Raw genomic sequence first — 22,182 nt, 5'->3', positions numbered from 1 at the left:
TGCTTAAATTAGCCCAGAGTCTGTCAGTTTTTTGTTTCTTTTCTCATAACCATCTCATCAAAGTAGCAGCCAAAATAACAATTCTATCAAAGGTCAGAGGTGCAAAGTTTCCAACATGAACGGGAAAAGGGTGCTTTGATCACAGAGTCTAATGCAAAAACGCCATGCATGGGACTCTGCTCCAAGATCCATCAGTTTTCAAAGACATGGAAGGCAGAAACAGCCAAGAGAAGAAACAAGAGATGGCGCAACAAAAGTCAATGCCCTCCTGTCTTGTGGAGCTGCTTTCTGTGCTGCAAAGACCCTGTGGCGTTTCATCCCCTCCACCTCTGTCTGCAGTAGCCCTGGTGCAGAGAGCAAAGGCCTTGTACATAACAGAATTTATTCCTCTTCTGCAGGGCGGAAGTCACAGTGGTTAAGAGAATAAAACCACAAGATCTGAAAAAATACCATGAGGGTCGTGGGCCGCTCTTGGTGGGTTTTACACAGCACAGACCCTCAGCACTGCACAAAGTTGTTTTTGCAAAGCGTTTGCAAGCATAGTAACACCTGACTGAAGGCATGGGTGCAACTAACCTAGATCCCAACTCTGTGTTTTTTTCATAGAATTTACTGTACAACAGGTATATCTGATTGTGTGCTATATCCTGCTTAGTATATAAATAAAATAGTGTGTTTTGAAATCTACATTATAACATTATAGCATTATGGCATTTCACTAAGACTCTGGCTTGGTGTACACTAAAAACTGACGTTGATATAACTGCATCACTTGGGATATGGAAAATTCACATCCCTGCCACAGTTATACTGACCTAACTCCCAGTGTAGACAGTACTATGTCGATAGGAGAGCTTCTCCCATTGACATAGCTACTGCCTCTCGGGGAGGTGGATTACCTGTGCCGATGGGAGAAGCCCTCCCGTTGGCATAGGTAATATCGTCACTGAAGCAGGCCTTCAGTGTAGTAAGCCCTCGGTGTAATGCAATGAACTTTTCCATCAGGAAATAGGAGATATGGGATTTGAACACTGAGATCTAAACCATGGGTTCTTAACCTCGGGTCACAACCACCTTGTACTTCCCATATATCTCAATGGGAAGAGGGTTGCGACTAGATCCCAGTTAGATGGGAGGAGAGTTTGAGAGTGGATCCCAATATGGAAAAAACTGAGAGCCACCCATCTAAAGGATCCAATGCTGCTCCAATCAACATTCATTTTAGTGAATGGTAAAGGAAAAGTACAGTCACTGGCAAGAAGATAGATACATGACAGATCATCCCTGATTACAATGCAAAGGTGTTTGGCCTTAAATGAAAAGATAATTGAAACCAATATTTAAAAATGAATCAAGACTGGCTAAGAGATGAATTCTTCTCCTCTTGGTTCACTTAATTTTGGAGGCTGAGAAACTTTCCTACGATGTTTGCTGACATCACATCCTTCCGAAAAGCACTACGTCCTATCAAGCCAAACGAGCAAATTCATCTTTGCTCTGCTGCGCCTTTCTTGAGAAGAGTCAGCACAAGGAGAAATGGCCAGATTCGTTTCTTTGCTGTTTTTTCTCAGTCTGAGCTTGTGTGAGTACAGAATCGCTATTTAGTGTAACCTCTTTAAGAAGGGTAATTAATAATGGGAGTTTAGGGTGGTCTCTCCAGAGTCATCTGGATGGAGGAGTCAAAACAAATGGAAAAGGAGTCAAAACAAAGATTAACAAGCAAACAAACTCACCAGATTAATTTTCAGTTTGGGGTTTTACTTTGTTTCTGCGAGTGAATAGAAGAAAATGGCCCAGAGCCTGAGTTCCGGCATGCAGGTGCAGCCAGTAGATTTACTCCAGCATGACTGAGAGCAGAGTCTGGCCCAAGGATTTTTTTGGGTTCCAGCACAGTTAAGACCAATGCATCATTTTAAAAAACTGAGTATGCATCTGATGAAGTGAGCTGTAGCTCACGAAAGCTTACACTCAAATAAATTGGTTAGTCTCTATGGTGCCACAACTACTCCTTTTCTTTTTTTAAAAAACTTGGTACATGTCAGTGTAACCCGAGCTTTCACCCAGATGGCTTCTCTGCATCAGATGATCTATTGAACGAGGGCAGCCATTGTAAGGGCTAGGGCAATCGCTGAGCACACTGTAGACCTGAATCCTAGCAGTCACTGAAATGCATTACTCGAGTCTGCCTGAGAGCATGTTGATCCCTTAGCCCTGTGTAATAGTCTTGGTTCACTGCTCTGGGTGTCTGCATGGCACTAATCAGCGAGGATGGAGCTTTGAGTGAGGTCTGAGACCCCAGTAAGGAGAATACGGCTTGGGATGGTGCTGAGGACACTCTCTGTGGATGGGTGTGACTGTGCTGATAACTGCTGGCTGGATTTCTCTCCCTCAGGCTGCTGCAGATCCCAGGGCCAGAAAAGAAAAATGAGTGTGAGGCTCCACAGGGGCAGCAGCCCCCTTTCCCTGCGAGCCAACGTGGAGCTGGAGTGTGTGATCTCAGACCACAGCCTGTCCGACAGCGGTGTGTCCTGGGTGCGCCAGTACAGGGATTCTGCCCCCCAGTTCATATTGTTCGTTACCTCCCTTGGCCGGGTGGCAGTGACAGAGAATGGAAAACCACCCGAACGCTTTCAGGCGAAAAAAGAATCCAGCAACTACAGACTGACCGTGACGTCCTTCCAGGAGCAGGACCAGGGCAATTATTACTGCATCGTCAACCACAACCAGAGACTGCACTTCAGCTCCGGGATCCCACTACACCTGCCAGGTCAGCATGAACCTCACCCCATTTCAGCCCCCTCTGCTTGTGCTGGAACCCCAGCATTCCCCCTCCATCCCAGCTCAGCATCATCCTTATCATCCTCATCACCCCTCAGACCAGGCCCTTTCTTCCTGTGTGCCCAGGTGGGCAGGTGTCAGGGGTCTCTGTACAGAGCCCCGTGCCCAGCACACCCCTCTCAATGTTTCACTTTCCCTGAATGTCTCAGCCACGCGGACTCCTGGCATCTTCCTCACCCTCCTTCTCCATCACTCCCCTTCACCTCCACTCACTGACCGTAACTGTCAGCAGTTGGGTGTCCCAGAGCAGGGTGTTGGTTTCCCCGTAGGGTCCTAGTGATCCCCCTCCTTCAGGAGACTGGAGACAATGGGATAGATGCCTGTTCACTTTCCCCTCCCAGTTCCCAGTCATGCTTCAGCATGGATAACACCGTGGGAATGATGCTCAAAATACTGGCATCCCCTTCAACCCAACAAACCCCATCACTGACACCCCCTTCTACCCAACAAATCCCATGTGACCAGGGTCCCAATGGGGAGCCAGCTGTGGTCACTCAATTAGGGTGAACTGCAAAGAATGGGGCAGACAATCCCCAAGACAGCATAAAACAGCTTCTTTATTACATTACTGGTTACTCAGAACTCCAAACAACACAGTTCCCTTAAACTGATCCAGCTTCAGGCCTCCATCCGGGTACCCACGTCAAATATGATGATTTCTGAAAATCTTATTTTATCATATAAAAGAAAAGGCTCTACCAATCCCAAAGAATCGGACACGTCACCTCTCAGGTTAATGAATGTTTCAGATCTTACCCAAATACATGCTACAGCCAATTCTTATTAACTAAACTAAAATGTATTAAAAAAACAAAAGAGAGTATGGTTAAAAGATCAATATACATACAGACATGAGTTCAATTCATTTAGGTGCAGATTCATAGCAGAGATGGTGAGCTTTGTGGTTGCAAAGAGTTCCTTTAGAATTCAGGTTCATAGGTCTTAGTCCAATGTCCACATCTCATATTCAGGGCGTACCAGCATCACTGGGACCTCAGTCTTGCGACTCAAACTTCCCCTGATAAAGCCTAAGCAGATCTGAGATGACAGAATCAGGACCCAAGGATCTTTTTTACAATTTCATGTATTTTGACAAGTTTGAGTTCTTCAGGAAACAAAAGGTAATTAGGGTGACTTTGAAGGAGGTCCATCACCGGTACTTAGCTATCCAAATTAACATAATGCCATTTGCTTGTTCCTCCACCATTCACAGTACATTTCAAAGAGAGAGGAATACTGAGATATCCCGTGTTTACAATTCATTTACATGATAGGATGTTCTTTTGACCTCTGAATTATCAGAATACAGCATAGACAGGGACAGTTGATTACATTGTCCACCCTACTTATACATATGGAAATACATAAAAACACAAACATTATCTCCCCACATGTCTTCTGTGGGTTATTTATTTTCCAGGATATTTAACCCTTTCTAGCCTGCATCAAACCCCCAATGTGAGACTGGTGTGGAAGGGTGAAATTAGAGCTCCTGGATACACCTTAAGGACCTTTCAACAGTGATATGAGCTGTGTTTACATTGAATTCTTTTAAGGCAAAATTATTGAGCCATGCTTTGGCCCCAGCCAAAAACTTAGTACAATATTTGTGAAACACTTTAGTCATTCCAGGGTTTTGTCTATTTATTAACTTAACATAGCCATTAATGTTTTTTAAAGAGCACTTACTCTGGCATTCAGCCATGAAGGCTGTGTGGTGTTGTACCTCAAATTCCCTTTGTGCTCAGCAGTTCAAGCTTGTAGTGGTTTTTCTGCTGTGGAAAGTTTTAGAAATGTGTCTATGCATTAGCTCTGAAACCTTAACATTATTAGGCTCTTTAATACAAAGTGTGTTCTTGTTGAACCAAACGGTATAATCATAAGGGTTTCTATTATGCACCACTCTTAACATGTTCAAGGGATTTTCCAAAAGACCATGCACATCATACATTTTTACAGTTCTTGGTATCAGCAACAAGTTAGTTACAATCATTAGCAAGAACATTAACATCAGTTCTATCATATGTGTACATTTACAATTATTTTTGTCATGCCAAGCCTTTGGTTTTAGACATACTCTTTAGGTCAGCTTGTTCAATATACCTTTTGAACCTTTGTAGCTTTTTCTTGACCTTAGGGTCTTCCTTGTTGTTTTGGTACTTTAGGGTTAACCTGTGGCTTTTATTTGCAAGGTTTAATTCTTCCCTTCCTCCCTGTCCAGTAGGGTCAAAATCTGAACTCTTTTGTGTAACAGAATCCATTGGCTGACTCGGTGCATCCTCTTTGCCAATGGCTATGGGCAAGTCTTTCTACCCCCCAGTCAGTCAGGTAATTTGCATCAGCACAGACACTAGCTTGTTTACTAGTTTTCAAATCCTCAACCTTTACCAATTCCAAGGCTGGACTCTGTCTTAAAGTGATACCATCCATTTTCACTAGCATGTTAGACTCAAGGGTTTTTTTGTTCTTCCCTTACCAACCACTGCTTCCACATGGAATCAAATGTCACGTACACTCAGAGACTGTAAGACATATCCAAAATATCTAGAGATGAGAGTTTGCCTGCTCTCCTCTGCATCCTGGTAACCCAGTAACCAGTAACCCGATCTTTCCTCAGTACCTAAGTCACAGACTGCTTACTTAAAGAATCAACATGGAGACATTCATGTTCCAACAACATTGTCTCCCCAACAAGCTGCTTATGCTTATAGGGCTGTTTAAATTCCCTAACAATTTTTATTTCATTTGAAACCTTTTCAAAGCGATCCACACTGGGTCTTTCTAAAGCAAAGTCAGTGGATCTATACACCTCAGAAAGAATCTGGCAGTTAGGAACTGGAACAAGTCTCCTAAACAAACTGTTGCTTTCTCTATGCAGTGATTCACCCTGAGTTAACTCAATCAAATCATTTCCACACCCATCAGTTGCAGCAAACTGCTTGCAAAAACTACCCTGAAGATTTTCCTCTTCAGGAATCTTTCTAAGCAACAACCCATTTTCCACATAAATTCTGCCCTTACTCTTTTCACCTAGGGCTTGCTCTAAAGGAACATTTTCCTGAGCAACAACAAACTCTTTCTGGGTGTCACTTAAATCCAGAATCACTTCTGTCCCATCAGGAGGATTTTCACAAAACCCCCTTTCAGGTTAACTGCTGGACTTCATAGTCACAAGATTAGAAGCATTCTCTTCCTTGTTACAAGTTTCAATACTGTCAGTAGGTAACATAGTCAAATCACCTTCATGATTTCCTTCTGCCCTGGCTATGATATCACCCTGATCAGACAAGGTTGTCGTATCTTTACCCAGCAACACACTAGCAACAGGCAAAATAGAAGCACCAGAATCGCTTGGTCTTTGGGAGCTATCTATGACATCAACTGGATGCAACCTGGTTGCAATGTCATCATCCCTAGCAAACACAAATTTAGGACCACTTCCTTCCTGGGCTTTAGTTATATCCAGAATCAACTCTGGGTCAACTGATAAATTTTCAACCATCATAGGCTAACAGGCTTTTTCTGTCTGCTCTACAAACAGAAAAGAGCTGGAGAAACATTCCCCTTTAACAGACAAACAGCTTGGGATACCATTTCCCTTGTCCCAGCAGACATAGCTATTCACAGACAACTGCTTGGAGACTGGGGTAGCTCCCTTCATGGGCAAGTCATTACCCCTAACAGACAAAGGGACATTTCCTTCACTGTCACAATTCTCCACACTGGTAAAAGGGAAGGTATAGGGATACCCATGTTCCACTAACCTTGCCAACAATCCATCACTTATCAAGACTGTACCCCTTCCTTCCTCAGTTGGGGTATTCCTGTGAGCACTGGCCGTGGCCTGTTCCAATGAAACATCGCTCTGCTGGTCCGCAATAAATTCCTTCTGAGTTTCACTTAAATTCAGAACCATCTCTGACACATCAGGAAGATTTTCACCTGATCCCCCTGCCAGGGGGCTGCCAGACTCCATACCTGAAGGGCTGGAGGCCATCTCCTCCCCTTCATGGCTCTTTTCACTGACATCAGGCAAGCTAGAGGCATCAGCACATACTTCTCTTGAGACCTTGTTATGACATTCACCGTATTAAACTTAGTCATAATGTCATTCCCTATCAGAACATCCGCTGGAAGTTTATCTCAAATACCTCCCGTCAGTTCACCACTAAAATCCCCCCACTCCAGGTGGATCTTAGCTAAAGGAACAGTTACAGGAAACTCGGCTAAAGCCAGAACAATTATGTTCTTGCCTTCCAGTTTGTCCTCCTCTCGGACATAACATTTCTTAACTAAAGTAATGTCTGACGCTGTATCACGCCAACCACAACAATCCACACCATTTACCTTGTGTTTCTAATAAATTCATCACTACCCCTCCAAGGCTCAGTTCTGACATAATTCACGAGACCCTGTCCTTCCCGTACATCCTCCTTTGGGGCTAGGGAGACAATGTTAACATTTACAGGGTTAGCATCTGCACTCATACTTATGGCATTGGCACTCACAGGGGTATCAGGTCGTGGGGTGGTTTGGAACTTTGGACAATTTGGCTTTATTTGCCCAGGCTTCCCACACTGGTAATAGGTAACCGGCCTCCCTTTTGGGTAAGAGGTTTTCAACTCTGGGCTCCCATGAGCTTTTTTATCCACGTTGGGGTTAGGTTTACTCCTAGGCCCTTCCTATCTATTAAACTGGGGTGAATGGTGATTATTCTTTCCCAGGGGTTTACTTCTTTCATTACTTCAATTCTGCACAAATTCATCTGCAATTTCAGCAGCCTGCAAAACAGAATTGGGCTTTCCATCGCATATAGCAGCCTGGACCTCATCTGGCACCAAATTTAACATTTGTTCAAGTGTAATTAATTGCATTAACTGTTCAAAATTACTCCAAGCTTTCTCACCAGTAATCCACTTCCTGACAAAACCTAACAGTTTATGAGCACATTCCACATAAGAAATACCATTAGACATTTTAAAATCTCTAAATTTCAACCTGCAAGTTTCAGAGGTAAGCTTAAAACATTTTAACACAGTATCTTTATAGTTTACATTATCCAAGGCTTCATCCATACCCATTTCACTGAGCACTTCCCTGGCTTTCCCAATTAATCTGGTCAGCAGGACAGGCATACGCTGATATGGTGAATATGGGATATGGTGAATTTCACATAGATGTTCAAAGGTAGACAGAAAAAATTCTTTTTCCCAATTTTTGTTGTCCAGAGGGGATGGATTTCCAGGTTGTGGCAGCTTTTTTCTGCTCTTCCAACACTTGGAACTGAAGTCTGGCAGATTCCTGTTGCATCTGGTGAGCCTTCTCCTCAGCAGCTAGCCATTCTATATGCCTTAAATGGGCCTCTTTTTCCATTTTATCAATCCTTTCTTTAGCCTCCTTTTCCATATCAGCTAGCTTTTTCTTCTCCAGTATATAAGAACATAAGAATGGCCATACTGGGTCAGACCAAAGGTCCATCAGGCCCAGTATCCTGTCCTCTGACAGTGGCCAATGGCAGGTGCCCCAAAGGGAATGAACAGACAGGTTATCATCAAGTGATCCATGCCCTGGCACCCAATCCCAGCTTCTGGCAAACAGAAGCTATGGACACCATTCCTGCCCATCCTGGCTAATAGCCATTGATATACATATCTTCCATGAATCTATCTAGCTCCCTTTTGAACCCCATTATAGTATTGGCCTTCACAGCACCCTCTGGCAAGGAGTTCCAGAGGTTGACAGTGCGTTGCATGAAAAAATACTTTATTGTGTTTGTTTTAAACCTGCTACCTATTAATTTAATTTGGTGGCCCCTTGTTCTTGTATTATGAGAAGGAGTAAATAACACTTCCTTATTTACTTTCTCTATACCACTCATGATTTTATAGACCTCTATCATATCTCCCCTTAGTCGCCTCTTTTCCAAGCTGAAAAGTCCCAGTCTTACTAATCTCTCCTCATATAGAAGCCATTCTATACCCCTAATAATTTTTGTTGCCCTTTTTTTAACCTTTTCCAATTCCAGTATATCTTTTTTGAGATGGGGCGACCACATCTGCACGCAGTATTCAAGCTGTGCATGGATTTATATAGAGGCAATAGGATATTTTCTGTCTTATTATCCGTCCCTTTCTTGATGATTCCCAACATTCTGTTCGCTTTTCTAACTGCCACTGCACAGTAAACGAAGATCCGTAAGCTTCTGTTCAAATTCAAATTGCTGTTTGTTTTTTATTGCAAGCATTCTCACTGGCTCTGCTTCCTGATTATTTGCCCTTAGCAGATTTTTCAGTTCTTGATCTGGGGCTTTTTTCTTAAACGACAACCCCCTCTGTAAGCACAAATGTTCAAGGCTTTTTCTATGAAGTTCTTCATATGATTGTTGCACGCTCATTGTAACAGATTTTTAACCCTTAAGCTCTCCAATATCAAAATTACGTTTTTGACAAGTGTGTGGTTCTGATCCAAAAACCCAATTAGTCTGTGGTAACGTGCATCCCAGCATGACTAAGCCACTGTGACTGGAGTCCTAGTGGGGAGCCAGCTGGACACTCAATTAGGGTGAACTGCAAAGAATGGGGCAGACAATCCCCATAAAGCTGATGGAAAGGAGTACTTGTGGCACCTTGGAGACTAACCAATTTATTTGAGCATGAGCTTTCGTGAGCTACAGCTCACTTCATCGGATGCATACCGTGGAAACTGTAGCTCACGAAAGCTCATGCTCAAATAAATTGGTTAGTCTCTAAGGTGCCACAAGTACTCCTTTTCTTTTTGCGAATACAGACTAACACGGCTGTTACTCTGAAACCTGTCATAAAGCTGATGGATATTCCCACACTTAGATTTACCAAGACAGCATAAAATAGCTTCTTTATTACCTTACTGGTTACTCAGAAGTCCAAACAACACAGTTCTCTTAAACTGATACAGCCACAGGCCTCCATCCAGGTACCCACGTCAAATATGATGCTTTCTGAAAATCTTATTTCATCATATAAAAGAAAAGATTCTACCAATCCCAAAGGATAGGACACATGACCTCCCAGGTTAATGAATGTTTCAGATTTCACCCAAATACACACTACAGCCAATTCTTATTAACTAAACTAAAATTTATTAAAAAACAAAAGAGAGAGAGTATGGTTAAAAGATCAATATACATACAGATATGAGTTCCATTCATTTAGGTGCAGATTCATAGCAGAGATGGTGAGCTTTGTGGTTGCAACGAGTTTATTTAGAATTCAGTTTATAGGTCATAGTCCAATGTCAAAATCTTATACAGTATTCATGGCACACCAGCATCACTGGGACCTCCGTCTTGTACTCAAACTTCCCCTGATGAAGTCTAAGTAGATATGAGATGGCAGATTCAGGACCCAAGGATCTTTTATACCATTTCATGTCTTTTGACAAGTTGGAATTCCTCAGGGAACAAAAGGTAATTAGGATAACTTTGAAGGAAGTCCAGCACCTGTAATTAGCTATACAAGTTAACATAATGCCATTTGTTTGTTCTTCCACCATTCACAGTACATTTCAAAGAGAGATGAATACTGAGATATCCCGTGTTTACAATTCATTTGCATGATAGGATGTTCTTTTGACCTCTGAATTATCAGAAAGAAAAGGAGTACTTGTGGCACGTTAGAGACTAACAAATTTATTTATTTGTAAGTGCCAGAGACTCCATGAAGTCCACCAGGGGCTTTCCTATTGCTACTGATTTTATGTGGACTGGAAGGCACCCAGATACTATGGTGATGGGCAGCAAGATAAAACCAGATAGATAGACAGATAGATAGATAGATAGCTAGATAGATGAGCTTGCTGCTCTTTGGTGTCTGTTCCAGGACTGGGATTGCCCCAGGAGGACCCTACAGAGTACCCTTGGCTGGGGAAGGAGTTGCTGTCCACAGGGGCTATGGCACAGCCTCTACGGGGGGAGTGAGTCTTGGAGGGAGGGTCAGAGGAAGGCAGCGAGAGGAGATGAAGGGACAGAGATTGACTTCACTACCTGTTGTTTCCATTCTTGTTTCCAGCCCCCGCCACCACAGCCGCCCCTCCGAAGGCAACCACGCCCCAGCCCAGCACCATCACCCGCAGCGGGGAACTCGTGGGCTGCAAACACTCCCCGAACACAGGTACCGGCTTGGGCTCGACCCCGCGGCTTCGGGGGAGACAGAGCCCCCGGCGGCGGCGGGCGGGGAGGGGGGCGGCTGTGATTTCACAGGCCCTGGCCGCCCGCTCTGCACGCAGCATTGGCTCCCAGGCTCGCGCCGGCTGTCCCGGGCTGAACAGATCCCCAGCCCGGGTTTGCCGGCCACGTGTTTTCCCTGCGGAGGGAAACCCGGCAGCTCCTTAAACCAGCCCCGGCCGGCGATAAAGTCAGCGGCTGAGGCCCGAGCACCAGCCCCGTCCTCCCCGCTGGGATCGCTGCCGAGTAGCAGAAACGGCTCCCCCCCGCTGTCGGCCGGCGCGGGCCGCCTCTGCCTCCACCGCACCTTGTGCATCCTGCAGCTGTCCCTCCCTCCCCGGCCCGCACCGAGTGCATCCTGCATCCCCACCCCCCGCCTGATCCCTCCTCTTGGAGCGGAGCCGGGGGGCGGGGGGCCGCTGAAGCTCCTGCTTTCGTTTTATTTTTTACGCTATTTTGTCTCTGCAGCGAAAACCCCAAAGGAAGGGATGGATTTATCCTGTAACATTTACATCTGGGTCCCCTTAGCCAACACCTGCCTTCTCCTCCTCATTGCCCTGCTGGCCACCATCACGGTGTGTCAAAGTAAGTGACCCCTCTCCAACCGGCTGAGCCAGATACTCCTTCGCTCCAAGGCCAGAGAGCAGCGTTTACAACTTAAAAATGGTCAGTGATGGTGAATCCACCATGACCCTTGGTAAATTGTTCCAATCCTTAATTGCTTGCGCCTTTAAAATGTAGGCCTTATCTCCAGACTCAATTTGTTTAGCTTCAACTTCCAGCCATTGGATTGTGTATTTCTGTAATTGGTGAGTGGCACAGAGATTCCCCCAGCAGAGAGCAGCCAGGGCCATGAAAATAATTTTGCCCAAAGATGTGGCCTGCTTCTTTTGTGCTAAAATAAATGGTTCTCCCATATATTGTGTCAAATACAGCCCTGGTGCAATGTCCCTGGAGTTATGCCAGGGATGACGTTGGCTAAGTGGGCCAGATCCACCGTTGGTGTAAATCTGCAGAGCTTCATTGAAGTCAGTGGAGCAATGCAAATTTGCACCAGCTGAGGATCTGGCCCAATATGTCTTATTATCCCAGAGTACGTGGGCAACAGAAATGGATTCTGTGAAGAGGGCACAGGGTGATCTTTACTCAGAAAGTCCTCCTTCTTTTTCAGGGTCAGATCTCAGTCGCTGCGGTGTAAATTTGGTTGTGCTCTGCTGGCAAACCATGCCGCTTGCTTATTGTAGAAATAATCGCTGCAAACAAATTTTCACTGGCTTTCCAGATTGGTATCGATAGCAAACAGTAACTTACAGACCATGCTCCAGTTTTGAGTTTTAGTCCTGAATACAAACCGAAGGCTGGATCCTGCAGCCATTAATCACACGAGCGGCTCTTATTCATGGGAGCAATTTTGTTGACTTCAATAGGACGACGGGTTGGATAAGGACTACTTACTTTGGTTAAGGGTTGCCCAAAAGAAAGCTAAAAGAGACAGTGGCTGAACCAAACCTACAGCAAATATAAACTCAACTCTAGCATGCAGAGGATGATTTTGCGGGGTGGAATGCCGGTAATGTGTTGCTGCAGAGTCTTTCTTACTGAACAATGACTCGCTCGCTAATTCTTTCAACTTCATCTTCTTTTCTTTTTAAAGCAACCAGAAGACGAAGATGCAAATGTAAAAGGTTGGTAAACTTCCATTTTGGGGCATTTTCTCTTTAGTTCTTGCCCAGCGTGTTATAAAGTAAATTGCTACCACAAGCCAAAAAGTCCCACGCATCTGCCCCCTCATATGCACACAATATTACTTCTGAGGATTTCTGTGTGTCATTGAGTCCGGAAAATCAGCCTTAAGGTTTTTGCTTTAACCTCTTCCCCTTTGTTATTATTATTTACCATTTAAATTCAGTAGCACCCAATATGGGGTAGGTGCTATACAGACGCACAGGAAGACAGTTCATGCCTCAAAGAGTTTGCAGACTGAAGACTTTGTGAATATGAATTACAGCAGGCCCTTTCATTAGAGGATCACCCAATGTACCTACCAAATGTTACGTCTCTGTCGAGGATAGTAAGAGAAAGTATAGTTCCTTTGTTTTACCAGCAGGCGTGCTGTCACATTGGCCTCTGTTATCTCAGGGCAGCAAGGTGCTGAGTCCTCTGGCCTGGACCCCGAAAAATATTTTAGCACATGCATGATCCTATTGAAGACAGTGGGAGTACACACATGCTTAAAGCTGAGCTGTACTTAAATCCTTTTCTGGATCAGGGTCAGAGAACTCAGCCCCTTGCAGGATCAAGCCCTAATTGTGTAACAAAAGGTGTGCCATAATATATACACACAAGGGGGCAGTGTTAAAGTTGCTATGGAAACTTGAATGTTCTGAATTTTTGACACCTCAAATGTAAGGCCTATTATCTTGCATTTTTCTGTTCCCAAAACTACTATTGGATTCAAAAGATGCAGTACCTATCATAGAATATCAGGGTTAGGAGGGACCTCAGGAGGTCATCTAGTCCAACCCCCTGCTCAAAGCAGGACCAATCCCCAATTTTTGCCCCAGATCCCTAAATGGCCCCCTCAAGGATTGAACTCACAATCGGTTCAGCAAGAACCTCGGTTTAGCAAGCCAGTGCTCAAACCACTGACCTATCCCTCCCTTTGACACCTGGCCCACTGTGTTGGATTAACATAGAGTTTGGGGCTATTTTTGGATATTTTGGATATTTTTAGATTTTTGGATATCATTTCTTTCCCCCTTTTCCAGATAGTTGCATGTTTATTTATTTGAATAAACAACTGCACATTCAGATAACCACACTGTGAAATGTACCTTGTTAGCAGTACAGTAAATAAATAAATAGTAATGACAACTAGCATTCAGGCTCAACCGGACAAGTTCTGTCTGCACAGACTTCATGGGCTCTCCATACACCAAGAGCTTGTAAGATCACGTTCTTATTGTCCATCTTCAAAGCTATTACCACCATTAAGTAAGACTTCGCAACATCACTGTGTTGACTAATGGGAAACTGAGGTAGACAGGTTTAAGTAGCTTTAAGTTGCCGAAGGCCCACAGAAGGTGTTTTAAACAAGGTCACGTCACACTTGTGTGAACCTCATTTTACACTGTCCCAGTGAGTGCACACTAGGAATTTGCACTGGTTGGAACTACATTGGTGCACAGATCCATACTATAGACAAGCCCTAAGCGTCAGGGTTGAGATTAGCATTAGGCCATCTGGACTTAATGAATGCTCAGGATAGTATTTCAAACCTCCAGAGCCTTTTCTTTGGCAAATCCGATGTCTGCAGACAAAGCTAAGCTTCACATTCCCCCTTCAGGACGCACATATGTCAGATTTTAAATTTCAGAACAAGCTATTTTTGAGTTACCTAAATGAAAAAATTCATCTGAGAAAAATTAACATAAGAAAAATGCTGTTTTTAATATTTCCCTATTACAGAATGTTTACCAGATTGTTAAAACTTGTTAAAAATGAACTCGTAGGCTGAGATCAAGCATTGGAAATTGCTGCCCAAAGAGTAATGTTTTGTGAAAGGGTTTTAGAATGAAAATGCCTTCTGATCTTTAAATATAACACAGCAATCACAGCTTTGTGGCCACACCATAGCAGCTTTACACAGGAACCTAAATATATATATATGCCTCTATTATCTCACTCTATCTCCGGTATGAGATATTTATTGCCTTGTGAAGTGCCATTTCTAATCCACCGCAGAGTGTGTTACAGGCCCCCTCTGTGCTGACCTACAGAGCATGGGAGTTGTTGTGGTCAAGAGCTGAGCGTATAACAGAGTTTTTTCAGTTTGGGGGTTGAATTGGGGGAAAAAATGGTTCAGTTAGAACCCAAACTGAATTTTTGCTGTTTTTCCTTGCCAAACGAAAACATTTTGTTTCAGGTCAAATGAAACCTTTGGTTCAACCCAAAACAAGGGGGTTTTGTTCAGTTTTGGATTGTTTTGTGGTGCCTTTTACCCTTTCTTTTTCTAAAAGTTAAATTTCAAAATAAAATGCCATTTTAAAACCAAAACTCCATATTTTTTGTTTCGAAAGGGCTGAACTGACACACTTCAACATTTTTGAAAATAAAATTCCAATTGTTTTTGGCCAAAACTAGTCACTAACTTTGACCCTAATTCGCAAATAGTTTTGGTGACCTGAAAAATACATTTTGTGGTAAAAAAAAAAAATTCACTTAGCTCTGTTACAGCCCCCAGCCAGAAAAGGTTGATTCTTTAGTTCAAGCTATAGCAGCTCATGCTTTTAGCTCTGGATGTCCCCAGTTCAATACCTGGTTTGTTGGCCAAGAGGTCATCATGCCATGATGTATCTTTTTGTTCTGTGTTTGTACAGCACCCAGCACAGTGGGGCCTTGGTCAGTGACTGGGGCTCCTAGGTGCTACCGTAATAAATAATAAAAATATTGCCTGTTTGCCAACCCAAAACTCCCATTGAAATTACTATGCTATGTTAATATGGGAGTACTTGTGGCACCTTAGAGACTAACCAATTTATTTGAGCATAAGCTTTCGTGAGCTACAGCTCACTTCATCGGATGCATTCAGTGAAAAATACAGTGAGGAGATTTATATACACACAGAACATGAAAAAATGGGTGTTATCATACACACTGTAAGAAGAGTGATCACTTAAGATGAGCTAATACCAGCAGGAGAGCCGGGAGGGGGGGAGAGGGAGAAAACCTTTTGTAGTGATAATCAAAGTGGGCCATTTCCAGCAGTTAACAAGTTAACAGCAGTTGCATCCAATGAAGTGAGCTGTAGCTCACGAAAGCTTATGCTCAAATAAATTGGTTAGTCTCTGAGGTGTCACAAGTACTCCTTTTCTTGCTGGAAATGGCCCACCTTGATTATCACTACAAAAGGTTTTCTTCCCCCCCCCCCACCCTTGCTGGTAATAGCTCATCTTAAGTGATCACTCTCCTTACAGTGTGTATGGTAACACCCATTGTTTCATGTTCTGTGTGTATATAAATCTCCTCATTGTATTTTCCACTGAATGCATCTGATGAAGTGAGCTGTAGCTCACAAAAGCTTATGCTCAAATAAATTGGTTAGTCTCTAAGGTGCCACAAATCCCCCTTTTCTTTTTGCAAATACAGACTAACACGGCTGCTACTCTGAAACCTATATCTTAATTACTTACATTTCCATTATTTTAAAACTTTTCCCCAAAAAAGCTTAGCAAAGCAATTAATTATGCCTTACTGCATCAAGTTCATCTGTTGATATGTCATTTGTGCACAAAATGAAATCTTGGGAAAATGGAAACAAGCATGTATATTTTTCCTGGCTCCATTCAAAAACAGCTGGATGGATTGCACTCAAACTTCCCCAGAAATTCACCTGAGGGCTGACCAAAGCTTGGAAAGTTTCAGGCCAGAAGGAACATCTTGGAAAATTTTTGAACTAGGAGCTGTTAAAGGGGAAGTACCAGTTTTCTTTTTGCTATGTGAGGCATTTAAACCTTACGCTTTACTGTAGTGAATAAAATGAATATCACAGATATTGATGGGAAATGAGAATTAAAGGCCCAATCCTGAAAACCTTTATTCACAGAAGCAGTCCTTGCTCTTGTGAGCAGTTCACTGATTTCAATAACAGCTCTTCAGTGGTACGACTCAGATGATAAAGGACTGCTTCTCAACAGGATCTGGCCCCAGGACTGGCACCGGCAACTTCAGCGTTTATTTTTTCCACCACAAATGAATCATCAGTGAAAATATGCACTGTACACTGAGCTAGATCTTCAGCTGCTGTAAACAAGCGTACATCCAAAGGCCCTGGAGAGGTGCAGATTTACACTGCTTGAGGATCTGGTCCGCTAGACTTTCCTTTTAGCTGAACCTGATGAAACAGATTACTATAGAAGGTGATTCCAGACATTACACTGACAGTCCTGGGCCGGATCCTGTGTGTACTGAGCCCTTCCTGCAAGGTGTCAAGTGCCTGAAGTGAATGGAGGTGGTGGGTGTGAAGTAGGAGGCTGGACCTGTGATCCTTTGCTCACACAAGCAGTCCCAGTGCTTTCGGAGCTACAACTCCCATGACTGAGAAGGGTTAGCAGGATCAGGCCCGAGATGCTCACCACTTGTCAGCATTTGGCCGTTAGTAGACTTGGAGAGCACAGCAAGAGGGAAGTAGGAGCAGGCTTATTATTTGCTGCCTGCTTTCCGTCATAAAGTAAAGTATGATGATGATAATGTATTTGTACTATTGTAGCATCTAGGCACCCCAGTCACGGACCAGGACCAGGTGCTACACAAACAGAGAACATAAAGCCCCAAGGAGTTCGCAATCTAGGTATCAGATATGAGACAACAGATGGATACAGACATACAGGGGAGTACAAGGAACCAATGAGACAATACTGGTCAGCATGACAGGCAATGGTCTCAGAGCACCAGCAGCCTGACCGCTGTCAAGTTTTTTGTAGGCATCACAGCAAGAAAGAGTTTGATGGAGGGATTTAAAGGAGGATAATGTATTAGTTATGCAGATGTCTATGGGGAGTTTCTCCCAAGTGGCATGGGAGAAAGCACGAAGGTGCTTGTTTGAAAATTTAACAAGTGGGAGATGGAGGCTCATTTCATGGCCTATTGGAGGCAGCAGTTGATAGGTTGTGAGGGGCCTTGAAAGTAAAGACAAATCGCTTCTTTAGATTTGGAAGGATTAGATTTTTATCAGTAAATGTCAGTAAACACTGATTTCACCGCACACATGCAACCAACAAAAATATATTTCCATCGATAATTGAAATTTACAAATAGGCAAAGTAAGAAAAATGCTGTTTAAGAACTTCTTAGAGTCAACATCCACTTATTTATTAAAAAGAAAAGGAGGACTTGTGGCACCTTAGAGACTAACCAATTTATTTGAGCTTAAGCTTTCGTGAGCTACAGCTCACTTCATCAGATGCATTCAGTGGAAAATACAGAAGATGGACTAGCAAATGAATAGTAAAAACAGGTATGACTGCTTGATTTAAGGCTGTTTACTTGGTATATTTTGACATGTGATGTTGACAATTTGTGTTTTAATGGTTTATAAAGCTCTAACTTTTTGAATCTCAACATCTGATGTCATGAAATCATTGTCTGTCCCCCATAATTTCCCACAACTGTGAAAATTGATAAAAATAGATAAATATAGAATAAAAAAATATAAAAAATATAAAAATAAATATAAAAATAGACAAAAATAGAAAAAAATCGCTTAAAACCCATACATTGCACAACTGTGAACATATAAATTGATAAAAATCTAAAAAATTGCTTTAAAATAGACATTGACATTATCTTTCAAAATTATAAAAAAAAAAAAAATCAAATTCTGGCAAGCCTACTGATATTTGATACAAGACTTCTCTACAAAGTATACATTTCAATCAGAAGTGTCCCAGGGACCACATGCCCTTTCTCCCTCCACGTCCAGAAGCCACACCTGCCTTGCAGAAACCAGGAATCTTAGCTACATGAAAAAGTAATAGCAGGACTGTATAGCAAATAAACTCACTCTGACATGGTGGGTACTGACAGCTTAGTTACTCCCCTCCTTTATTCTTGTATCTATTTCCTGTTCTCTGAGCAGGACCTTACAGTACATTGCACTGGATTTCCCCCAGTTGCCTGCAGCCCCCACTGCCCTAATCAGTCCAGGTCACTTTGCATTATAGTTCTCTTCCCTGAGTGCTTGTTACTCCTCCAGGTCTGGCAGACAAATTTGATCATGGTTGTACTTCCTCCAAAAAAGCTAATTCTTGCCATTTTATCAAAGGTCTCATAATATTTAATGTTATGGTGCTAACTCCAGGAGTCCTGTGATTATGTAAGAGTCTCGGCTTTCATTTAAAAAAAAGACATTTTTAGCCCTCATGATTGCAGAGAAATGCCTGAAAACATAACCTGAGTGTACCCCAAAGGCTCAGAAACCAGAGGCAAATAAAAATAATCCAAATGCATTTTTTTTTTTAAATCTCATGCTGTTAAAGGCAGCCTCACGATTACTGGGGGCCTGACTCGTGATTTTTTATGTTTGGGATTGGCAATACCGTGTCACAAAGAACAATACGAAGCAGCTGTACAGGATCCAGATTGGGGACTGTTTTGCTGATCAAAAAGGCTTTCTAAGGTCCTGAAAGAATTATGGTGCGGGCTACAGCAAGCTGAAGGTGTCACTAGTTGATGACTGGCAGATGCTTCACCAGTGTGAAGTGTACCCGGAAGTACTCCATGGCCTACAGCTTGAGAACCATTGGTTTAGATGAAGGCCAGATGAGCTGATCAATGCTGGTGGATCTTGCTTTTTTACAGAACTCATTTTCTTGTTCACTTCACATCCAAATAAATGGTAAACATTGCCTTTTCCTCTCTCTTTAGACCTATGCCTGGGAGCAATGGAAAACCCAGCTTGCCAAACAGATACGTGTAACGTGACTGAGCCATTTGCATCTGGATCTCCAAACGGGAGCTGTCACTGCATAAACAAACCCTACGTCTATTTCCATTACTCATTCTCGCTCTCACTTTATTTTTTAAATTGTTCTTGTACTTTCTAGTCTGTTAATTTTTAAAAGGCAAACTGTTCAAAAAGAGCATATAGAGAATGCTGGACATCAGCCACTTCCTACATCAGCTGTATTGCCTGGATTTTAAGATGTAGCTCCCTCCAAAATTTTCTTGATTGAATCTTTCAAGCTGGTTTTCAAGTCATAAAAAAGTAAAACATGCCAAATGATATAGTCCATAACTCTGGCAAAACCCTCACTTACTGAAGCCTGTGGCGCAAATCCTGAGATTTTTATTGTCCTTACTCAGATATATACCAATTGACTTCAACAGCTAAGTAAAGATCTCAACATTCAGTCTGTTGGAATTTTGCCTGCACAAAAACCGAGTAAAGACTGCCAGATTAGGCCTGCCACGACAAAGTGCGTGATCCTGCCGCAACTGAAGTCAGTGGTAAAGCTCTCGTTCACTTCAGTGATGCAGGACTGGGGCCTTCGTGAAGACATTTCTATTTGTGATGCTGTCTACAATGGGGAAAGGAGATAAAAGGTATTTAATCTAATGAGCATCCCAATGCTGAGCTAACTGGAAGTGGGGCATTAGCACAGGTCCTAGGCACTGCTAGGATTTTTAATTTTAAAAGGGGGCAAAAAGCCAGTTAAGGTTGAACAATCACAGAGTTTAATATCAGCAACTGGCTAAAATCAATAAAACTGTAAAACTTTTAGAAGACATGATGCAGGGTTGAAAGGGCAAATGCTAAAAAAGGCTGTTATTTCTTTCACAGTCCCTAAGACTAAAGATTGCAGGCTCCAGCATTCTGCCCTTACTCAGGTAGACTGTCACTGACTTCAGTGGGAGTTTTGACTGATCAAGGTATGCAGGATTCATCCTATTTGTAGGCACCCACCGGCAAGTGGCAAAAGAGTAAATCTAACCCCACTCTCCTTTCCGCAAACCAGTGTTTTAAGCACAGAATGAAAGATCTTATTTTTTTCAACTACGTAGTTGATGTAAATATTTTCTTGCTATAATTGCCATAAAGTTTTTCAATATTTCTGTTCCCAACAATCAGTATAAATACTGTGGAACAATTCAACTATACTTCTAGATAGTCTCACTGAAGTACATTGCCTTGTCTTCTTCTTAGCCTCAGAAAAGCTAGAGAACTAAATAAAAATATAAATGACCTTTTTGCTGAGAGATTTGAATAAGAGAAGAAAGGTGTTGCTGTGGTTAAAGATACAGGCCTAGGCTTCAGGAGACCTGGGTTCAAATCCCAGCTCTACCACAGTCTTTAACCTTAGTCTCTTCCGTACCTTGCTGTCATGCTAAACCCGTAAATACTTTGGGGATAAAGGCCTTATAAGTCTGTAGATACAAGATGTTGACTGGCAAGAGAAATCTCTGACTACATATTTGTACACAAATCAGCCAGGCAAAATGTTCCCGTATGTATTGGCACTATCATAGTAACACAATCCAAATTCACTTCCAACATCCCAAGTGTATCTCTTCTTAAACAATGGATCTGGTAATAAGTGTGGCCCCAATTTAGTAAAGTCTTAAGCTTGTGCCTATCTCAAGACTTGTGAGTAGTCCCATTCACTAGACCAAGAAATACTTTTGTGACAGATGTTGAGATGCCATGTAATAATCTATGAATACTGAGATATAATAATGTTATGAACACTGCATGTGACCTGCTCTGTAAAGGGAAGTTACAGTATAGTATGGTGGGTTATTGGAATTTCCTGAATGAATGTATCGATCTGACTTAATAGGAGGTTGTGAGAAAAGCAAGCAGGAAAGCAACAAAATAGCTAGAGGTAAGCAACCCTTACCCTCCCAACAAACACAGGGGTCAGGGAGGGAGGGAGGGAGTATGAGGGGCAATTGTAAGACAGTGGCATTCCTCCAGGCCCTAGACCAAAGTGACATAGCTGTTCTGCCAATGCAAGGAACTAGTAGATCAAAGGGCTATAAACAGTTAAGTCTCCTCAGGAGAAGAAGGAGGATCAATTGTCACTATGTGTGACAGACCCAGAGATAGGCTCTGTGGAGGAGTCTGAAAGATTAGGATCTTTCCCCAGATCCAGGGAATGGTAAGCCTTAGGGAAAGACAGGCAAGCATGTAGGGTGTTGATTGTTTTAAGATTTGTTTTCTCTGAAAGGCTTTTGTACTAAATAAATAATGCATTGCTTGACTAATGCTGTCTGGTCACTAGTTATCACTGTCATTGCTCCGGAGGGGATGGAACTGCAGGTACTGAGGATAAATCGGACCTGCTGAGGTAACCACGGTTGATCACAGGGGACTACAGAGTGGGAGAATCACATAATCCCATACCAAGAGAGGTGATGGCGTGAGGCCCAAGACCTGAGAGGGGTGCATGTGAAGAGACCAGAAGGAGTCAGAAGTGCAGTTAACTCAATAACTTGGACAACTTTGTTACACAATGCATAACTAATCTTTGGAACTCATTGCCACAAAGTATTATTGAAGCCAAGAGCATAGCAAGATTCAAAAAAGAACTAGACATATATATATATACACGTCTAGTTCTTTTTTATATATAGTTATCTATATA

General features: G+C 42.7%; 1 protein-coding gene across 1 annotated transcript; it reads left to right on the top strand.

Annotated features, from left to right (window-relative positions):
* Positions 1-1,536: 1,536 nt before the first annotated feature.
* Positions 1,537-21,802, top strand: CD8A (CD8 subunit alpha; the record flags this gene model as incomplete). The annotated part of the gene is made up of 7 exons (XM_084625772.1): positions 1,537-1,582; positions 2,393-2,904; positions 10,695-10,788; positions 10,884-10,985; positions 11,507-11,623; positions 12,693-12,723; positions 19,463-21,802. 7 exons carry the CDS (start codon positions 1,537-1,539, stop codon positions 19,512-19,514), a joined length of 954 nt encoding a protein of 317 aa, XP_084481898.1. The 3' UTR covers positions 19,515-21,802.
* Between the last annotated feature and the right edge of the window lie 380 nt (positions 21,803-22,182).

The sequence above is a fragment of the Lepidochelys olivacea genome, assembly GCF_965140295.1.
Source record: "Lepidochelys olivacea isolate rLepOli2 genome assembly, chromosome: 4".
Classification (NCBI taxonomy): Eukaryota; Metazoa; Chordata; order Testudines; family Cheloniidae; genus Lepidochelys; species Lepidochelys olivacea.
This window is presented reverse-complemented; position numbering and strand designations above follow the sequence as displayed.